This window comes from Notothenia rossii, assembly GCF_949606895.1.
Source record: "Notothenia rossii genome assembly, chromosome: 11".
Taxonomy (NCBI): domain Eukaryota; kingdom Metazoa; phylum Chordata; class Actinopteri; order Perciformes; family Nototheniidae; genus Notothenia; species Notothenia rossii.
The window spans coordinates 10,822,372-10,831,630 of record NC_136910.1 but is presented as its reverse complement, the minus strand read 5'-3'; the positions used below and the strand labels follow the sequence as shown (position 1 = coordinate 10,831,630).

The 9,259-nt window shown below is 39.8% G+C and overlaps 1 protein-coding gene across 1 annotated transcript in view; it reads right to left on the bottom strand.

Moving 5' to 3' along the window:
• Window positions 1-9,259, bottom strand: part of LOC307024403 (protocadherin-15-like) — a 169,955-nt gene that overhangs the window by 89,766 nt on the left and 70,930 nt on the right. Inside the window, exons 10-12 of the mRNA XM_079658474.1 lie at window positions 3,234-3,342; window positions 1,739-1,851; window positions 297-503 (exon numbers count right to left, since the gene is read on the bottom strand). Of these exons, the coding sequence (XP_079514600.1) occupies window positions 297-503; window positions 1,739-1,851; window positions 3,234-3,342 (429 nt within the window). The remainder of the gene's footprint in view (window positions 1-296; window positions 504-1,738; window positions 1,852-3,233; window positions 3,343-9,259) is intronic.

Genomic DNA, 9,259 nt, shown 5'->3' with positions numbered 1-9,259 from the left:
CAAAAGGAAGTAAATGTTAGAAATAATGTAAATGACTCCTTCAAGGTATAAGGCTGCAGCATCATTTGAAAATAAATATAAATATAAGGTGGTCATAAACTCTTAAATGAAATACATGCATTTGCGCAAAAGTGTTTGAGTATAAAAGCCATGGTGTGAAAGATGAAAGCTGCACTGTTCTCTATATTTAAAATATCCTCATTCTTAGTATAAAGTGTGACATTTAATTGTCAGAACATATCAATCTGCTCATTATGTCTTCAGTCAGTGATGGCCCTGTGTTCTTTCATCCTCACCTCCTCCACATCGTTATCCAGAGCCACGATGGCCAGCGGTGCAGAGAGACTGGCAGTTGTCGCTATGGTGGTTCCCACGGGTGATGCCTCACTGACGTAGCCATGGTAACTGGTCTCCAGGAAATAGGGTGCCTGGTTGTTTTCATCCAAAACTTCTATTTGAAGGTTGGCGAAAGCTGGCAATGGGTGGCCGTTGTCCTGCTCTGCCTAAAGGGGAGAAAAATAATTGCTCTTTTTGGCTGCAATGCTTTACCTTCTGTTCTCACCCGCCACCACTCTGCTGGTGAAGCTCTTTTTAATGATATTGCTTCCCATAATAAATATGTTAGAAGATACAAAAAAAGGCCTCAAGGGAGTAGATTTTATTAAGAGAAAAACTGCACATGAAAGTTGATCTTAACCTCAGAGCAGTAGTAAATCCCAATTTGGTCTCGATTTATTCCTCTAGTAGAAGTACAATTTCTACATTTGTCAGTGATTCTAGTAATATACAGGAGCTATATATTAATATATATTATTCAAAAGTTAAACTTTTATTTTCTTGCTGTTATTGTTTATTGTAAATGTACCTTTTATTAAGTTCACTTAGCCAGATTGAAGTAAAAAGATTGTATCACAAGAAAAGCTTTTTATACTATTTATTTTTGTATTACTTTAAAAACTTCAGCCATCAGGAGAGCAAGACCCCATAAAAGCTAATCAAACCAGCCACTGTGTATACTGCAGTTTCAGGTACCATTTGGGGACCCCCTGTAATTCTGTAATTTCCTGATGTATAATATGCCATCAGGAACGATGAGCTTAATTATTGTGGAGCACATTTAATTCCCCACCTGACCTCCCCCTGTAATATGCAAAAAGGGTTAAGGGACAGATTCGGCTGCTTAAAGTGTAATGAAGGTCAAAAATCTCAATCACACACAACTATACAACTTTTTTCTAATTTGCAGTTTTCTCCCATGATTATTTGAATCTGTTTGCATTTCATTTATATTCTCCAGTTCCCTCACACCTCATTTTTACCATCCCAAAAGTACAACTATGTAATACAGTTACAAGTTATGTTATTATTATATACACCCATTTGCACTAATTACCACACACCTTTAACTACAGAACAGTAAAACCCCCCTAAAGAGAAAAAAATGCATTTTTAATTTCAGTAATGCATGCTTGGTGGTGTGATTTTATTACCAGCCTAATTAAGATGAAAACGCACAAACAGCATGAGCTAGATCTAATGATTCACAATTACTGGCACTTACTGTGTTTAAGGTAGGCTTATTTTTAATTGACAGTTAACATGAAGCAGCACCTGAATGTATTGCTGGGGGTTGGATACACTTTTAAAAGAAAAGCCCTGCACATCAAGGTGCTGATTTTATAAAAGAATTTTTTTTAAAAGGCCTGGAGAAAATCAAGTCAGTCCTAGTGTTTCTCACCTTGATAACCAAATCAAATCTGCGTTGGAGTTCCCTATCGACGGGCTTCAGTAGCAGGAGCTCCGCGGTGGTTGCGTTCAAGCTGAAATATTCCGCATAGGACTGTGGTTTGCCTGAGAAAGGGAGAATAAGACACAAACTGAACAAAACAAAATATATGAAAGATAAGGCTAGTATGCGTCTGAAACAGGCCGAGACATCAGCAATTGGTTTAAGAATCAATATACTGTATGTTTGTCGTACAGAGAATATAAAAGATACAGGGGAGTGCGGGGGGGGGGGGGGGGGGGGGGGGGTAGAGCCAGAGAGCGCGATGGCTAATGCTTTCATGTTTTTCTCATCTTTGCTCTCCACAGGTGGTGATGCACCAACATATGTGGCGCTTTAAAATGCTGCATTGCTCAGCGGGGACATTACATTTTGTGAGACGAGCAGCAACACAGGCACATGATACAAGAAAGCAAGAGATTGAGGAAACAGATGTTTGGGTTTGAGTTCCTTTTTTTCCTACTAGGTGTGTCCTTGGGCTCAGGCTCTGCTTTGATATCCTTTTTAGTCGTCCAAAGCAAATACCAACCACTGTTTATGTACTGTCTGATGAAGGTCGTTCCAGCTAACACCATATTTAAAAAAATGTAATCTTCCTTTATTGACCCCCAAGAGACATGTTTTTATGTTCATCTTGTGTAGACCTTGGAGGATCTGCAGAGTTGCAACAGATTTGTTTGCCCGTTGTGAAACTGTCTCTAATCTTACTCAGGCCGAGATTAGTTTCCCAGGAGGAGTCTGGAAAAAGTAATCGAGACAGTGTCAAGTCACGTCAGTACATTTTTACGGACGCGGCAGATCTTCTTGAGTAAAAGTCAGAGTTTTTTGTGGCTCTGCATATTAAAGTTTTGAACATTAATCAAGATGTCTCGCAGTGATGGTGGACTGTTGCTTCTATTAATCAATTTCAACTTGAGGTACTTGGGATGATTAATCGACAGACAATCCCATCATTCATATTTTAGGGAGAAAAATGTATAATTTGCAAATTGACTATAAGCATCCTGTTTATAACAAAAGTATTTTAATTAATCTAAAGATGTCCTTCTAAGGAAACCCAACAACACTTTTTCAAAAAGCTAAAAATATGGCTTTGGGTCAATATTTGGGATTCTGCACTTTGAGTTTTTTGATTAAAAAAGATCAAAGTGTAACATATTTGTCAGAGATTGTTTATGTTCCTATGCTAGTCATGCAAGTCATGTATTTGAATACAATCCTCTACATCTGTACATTTGGTTGTATATTGCACTTTAGTAAACATTCTTGGTGACATCAACTGAGAAACGGTTTATTTAAAAAAAAAGAAAAAAAAGGGGGAATATATTTGATGATCAATATAACTATTATACAAATATCCAATATTATCACAAATGTATATTGACTCAATGTACTGTATAAGCTTTATTTCCTGATAGGAGTGTCAACTATTTAAATGTAAACTTACCGATGAGAATGGAGTAAATAATCCCGGGCCGGTCGGAGGGAGGCTGCAGGTTTATGTCTTGATCCACAGCTTGAATGGGTGGAGTCACATTGACAGGATTTGCCTTGTTCTGGAAAGAGAAACCAAGGAGGGAATTCAAAGCTGAAATCACAACCATAAGAAACCACAACAGTTATGAAAGTATGGAAAACATCTGACCTATCAAGGGTACAGGAATTTAGAAAATGCGACACATTGCTGCAACAACATTTTTATTTTAAGAAGATATACAAAAGACAGCACGAAATAAAGAAATAATCAACCAAACAAACTTGAAATCGACCAACTTCTCCTCAATTGTGCGAGCTATAATTAAAAACAGCTACAGCTCAAAGTGAAAGCTAAATATATTTACTGGCGATCTCTTCCACCGAGTTGTTCTAAGGTTTAAAGGAAAAGCTTTACGTATGCAGCAACAAGCTCAGTGCATGCCAGCAAAGCAAGAGAGAGTCAAACAGAAGGAAGAGGAGAATCAATTGTTGGCAAAAATCCCATGTGGTATTCATTAAATCACATATAGAGCAAGTGAGCACGTGCACGCCCACACATACAACTGTGTTGACGCGTGGAAAGAAAAAAGATCATCAGTTAAATGAAACAACAAAAAATAATAATTAGGACTTATTTCTATTGTGCATAGGTATTGTGCTGTTCTGTACACAAACACACACTCCTACCTTTATGCAGTGAGCAGAGGCTATAATGATGACTTACAGTATAATAGTGTAATATGCTGAGGGGTGGATAATATGAAGACCCCAATGGGAGAAACATTAGACGTGTATATGATCAAATCTATAATCGCAAAAGCTATAAAACATAGTGCCAAGTACACCAACAAGACTGTGCAGATTCCCAAATGTGCATGAATTCACACACACACACACACACACACACACACACACACACACACACACACACACACACACACACACACACACACACACACACACACACACACACACACACACACACACACACACACACACACACACACACACACACACACACACACACACACACACACACACACACACACGCTCTGTCACCACCACAACTGTCACGCAGCACTTAAAATCTACAAACCATCACAGAGCTATATCTCCTCGCCTGTCACTGACAGAGGGGCGGAAAGGGACACAGGCAGACGAGAAGATATGGAGAGTAATGAAGTGAAGTAAAAGAGGGTGTAAATATATGGACGGGACATGAATCTGCCAGGCGTTGAGGGTTAACAGGGAGAAAGAGAGATGTAAATGCACCAAAAAAGAAAAAGGGGAGTGAGAGACACGCAGAACACTGAGGTTCTGATACTATCTGTTCAGAACAATGGGAATCCTATTTGCCTACACCCCTTCACAATGGATCAGAAAATAAACCCTCTGATAATAGAAGAATAAAACCCTCATTGAGCAGTGAAAGAAAGGTCCTTTGGTAAATGTACGGAGTTCAACTTCTAATTGAGAAGATATGATTTGTGACACTTTTGTCCCAACCAATGTCACTCACCCTAACAATAATGGGGATAATATTGTGCCGGATAATCTAACTTTGCTAATACTGACAACCTTTTCGAGATGGCTCAGGATCAGTTATTACTAAATAATTCCTTCAGGATGTGAAGTGTTTTAAGTATTGGTTGTTCAAGTCCTTGAAGGCCCACATCAATCGCTGCAGGAATAACATAAATGAGTCTCCTTTACGCTTGTTTCTATTGAAAGGCCACACTTTTGTTTGACACATATTGTCTGTGGTTGCCAATGGCAGTGTGGTTTACTTCAATAAGGGCTGCTTCCTATCTCTATAAACAGAATGTGCCTTCATACAAACAGTCTGTAGGCAATGGGACAAAACCCTGCCATCAGAAGTGTTTTGTTTCCGTTTGCAGTCGAGTAGCTTTGACCAGTATTGATCATTTTCTAGCAGATTTGGTCGATGCAGGTAAAAAGTTCATGTAAAAAGCAAATGGGGGGGAAATGCTAAAAAACAATCTTGGCTTAACTCTGACAATGATTTGGCTTTGTGGCTTAAAACGAGCTTTTTCAATGGCTACTTGTAAAACAATCTGGTCGTAGACGATGTTTCTCAACAACAACCTCATTCTTATGTCTGTAGTTATTTGTAAAGCAAAAAACTATTATTTTCATTATAGATTATGATCTACCCAAACAAATATTTTGGGAAAAAACACCCTTCACAGTTTCATAAAACTCAAGTTTTTATATTCAATTTTTTTTTTGATTTTTTTTGTTTCTTCTTTATATTTTATTCAACGTGAGCTCCTGTGGGCAAATGCTCAACTGGAAAAACCGGGGTTACTAGATTGAGTACGTGAACTGCGGGACATGAGTACTGTAATCCATAATTACAGACCTTAGCTTAGGTTTAGTAAAACCAGATAACTCAAGGAGAACTGAAGTCACTTCACTCACTCAAAATGTTGCCCTCCCAGCAAACAAGAAGCAACACATGTATAAACATGTTCTCCCTTACTATCAGAAAGTTGCAGGGCAAACGGACAATGCAGAATCAGCAGGTAGAAAACCAGCAACAGTTTTCAAACCGACATGAATGTCTTTGACACAACAACAACAACAACAACAACAACAACAACAACAAACAAACAAACAGCAGCACCTGGGAATTGTGTATGGGGAAATTGCCTTTTATATATATGGTGGGGGACTAATGAGCAAATGAGCAGCAGCTGTGCAGGCCGGTGTCTGATCCCGAGGGCAATGAGGGAATCAATGAAAGGAGGTAGTAACCCCTCAGGGCGCCTCTTGGTCAGGTGAGCCTTTTTGTCATCCACTGAACTACAGTATACAGGAGCTCATGACTGCACAATGTGGTGCAGCGGAGACACAGCAGTCTCCTACCACATGAACAAATAACATGTTTCCACAATGCAGTGCACCAAAGTGCTGCAAAGATGTAGTCTTTGTCGAAAGCGGCTATAAAATAAAGTTATAGCGCTGTCGGCCTTCATTCTGTGTTCCGTTTTTTAAAAACGTATAGCTAATCTATTTCCAGCCTGACATTATGACAAACTAAAGGATGTCGGGTCTTTGTAGAGTTGCTCAGTGTGGTGTTCAATAATCTATTTTTCCCTCACAGCGAAACATTTCTGAGTCGAAGTGGCAGCAACCTTTTTGAAGTGCATGTGTGAACGTACCCAGCTCCTCGGCATAAATGACCAAAGTGTTGCTGTGTGTGTATGTTTGAGAAGAGGGAAGAACAGTAATGTTGGCTCCAAGGCTCTGAGGTTGTCAAATCACATTAGTCAGATTAGGACTCAAAAAATGTTAGTGCCTGGACTCTCTTCCCTCAAATCACCTCACCACCTTTTGTAGACGCCGCCAAAAGCAACTTTTTCCTTTCCTTTCACCCTCTCTCATCACATCTCTAAATTCTGTGTGTCTGTCTGTCCATCTTCTGCCTGCCTCTTTTCTCTTTCATCAACATCTGAAGGGACATCTGGCCATGCAGACATGACCACGAGTAAGAGATCTTGTTATCAATTTTCAAAGGTAATATTAACTCGTTGACCAAATAAAGTGCACTTTATACTGGCCTACCAGAAGCACTCATTGTAAAACTACGGACCAATCAAAACGCTGCTGCCCAGGTTTTTCATAAAAACTGAAATGAGAGATCATATAATCCTTTTTTTCTGACCCTACACTTCCTGAATCTGTAAGAACTGATAGAAAAATAACTTTCATAGTTTCAAGAGGCAATACATGCCCTTGCCCCCTTATATTTATCTTTCTATGATCCTCCATTAACTGTCAGAATCTGCAAAGGTGCTTTTATAAATGTCATGACAAGAATTATTAGGGATGTTACTTTAAGCTACTGCATGAATGGAATGTTAACTGATTCATTGGAAGAGTTTAAACCAGCAAATCAAAATGCAACTCTTTAATATTGCATGTACAGTAGCAACAGTTGTCTTTTATTGATGTTTGCTACAACTGTAAATCATGTTTTGCTCATGAGTTTAACAATTTGGTAATTAATCATCAGATTGAGGGAAGAAAACAAGCCCTAGACGTAAACTACAATATATCCAATACAACCAGCTTCCATTTTGGATACTGTGTATGTGGGAAGCATTGTATTGTCGCCAACCAAGCTATTCTATCACCCTCGCAAAACAAATCTATATGGAACGAGCCATCATTCAATTTTAAAATGTCACCTGTGCTCTTCGTGCTGCAACATGTACAATTATCTGTTTTCCTCAACTATGGGCTTTTATTTGACATCTGCAAAGGTCCAAGAGATCAGACCTTTCTTATCTGATCTCTGGGTGATGCTGGGAAGATACTTGAGGGGTCAGGGTTTCATTCAAAGATCAAAAATCCTCAAAAGACAGGAGAAACAAAGCAACCACAGAGGCAGCTGTGTATTGTGAGCAAATTGACAAGTGCAAAACAACTTTTGTGTTTGATGCATTGTGTCTTGCCCATCGCTTCAGATTTAAAACCCCTCAAGTATATTCCCAGCATCACTTTTCTGTGTCTGACTCTCCTCTCCTCTCCGTTTGATTCCCTCCTCCACATCATCCCCTCCCACTCCCTCTCCATAGTAACTCTTGTCCCTGTCTGCGTGCACTTGCTCCTTCTGGAAACCATGAGGTGTAAAGTTGATTTAGTCCTGTTGCTCCTCGCTGTATCTCCCTTGGCTTTGAGAAAATGGTGTTCGTTTCTGTGTTTCTGTGAGAGTGTATGCGTGTGAGGACTGAGGAGCGATAAGAAAAGGTTTTAATTTAATTGAATTGATTTATTTAAAACAAGGGATAGTTAATTAATCAACATATTAAAAACATGTAAAATACTCTAATTAGCCAAAAGCCTAGTTTTCACCGATAGTCCCTTTGGCAGATGGTAATAGACATCCTAAAAGCAATAATACAAATACCATGACATTGTTATACCAAAAAAAAAAAAAAAAGTACATATTTACAATAGATGACATCACTGAATACAGATAAGAGCAAGTCATGATAATAAATAAAACATTCACAATACGCACTCGTACTAACACCTACACCCACACATCAGTGCTGACCCTGTTGATTATTAATGAGCCACTTTTTAATACTGTGCTTGAATGTGTGGTAGGATGAGGATTCTCTTATTGGTTGTGGTATTGAATTCCATTGATGGGAATGCGTGGAATGAAAAGACAGCCTGGCTGACTGCACTTTTTCCTAAATGGGATGGTGCAGTCTCCCCTAGCCGCACCTCTAGTAACCCCGGCTGATGAAGCCAGCCAGAGGAGGAGAAAGACTTCTCTCCGTGTGTCTGGAGTAAAGTGAGAATGTGTGTGTGTGTGTGTGTGTGTGTGTGTGTGTGTGTGTGTGTGTGTGTGTGTGTGTGTGCGCGTGTGTGTGTGTGTGTGTGTGTGTGTGTGACAAAAGATCTATATAAACAAAGAGATGAAGTAGACAAAGTCCAGCTAGGCATGACTGCTCTACTGACTTGACACAGCTCTAGGTGTGCGTGTGTATGTGTATGTGTGTGTGTGTGTGTGTGTGTGTGTGTGTGTGTGTGTGTGTGTGTGTGTGTGTGTGTGTGTGTGTGTGTGTGTGTGTGTGTGTGTGTGTGTGTGTGTGTGTGTGTGTGTGTGTGTGTGTGTGTGTGGGTTGAGGGGAGGGGGGTTAATGCATGAATGCACTGCTACCTTGTCACCATCAAAGGTGTGTGTGTGTGTGTGTGTGTGTGTGTGTGTGTGTGTTTGTGTGTGTGTGTGTGTGTGTGTGTGTGTGTGTGTGTGTGTGTGTGTGTGTGTGTGTGTGTGTGTGTGTGTGTGTGTGTGTGTGTGTGTGTGTGTGTGTGTGTGTGTGTGTTTGTCTGCGTGTGTTTGTGGTAAGGGATGGACGCTCTGCTGACTTGTCAGAGTTGCGGATTTTGCCAGCAGGAACTTTGACTCATTTACAAAGTGGCATTGTAACACGCTCAGGATAACAGCATCAGCCA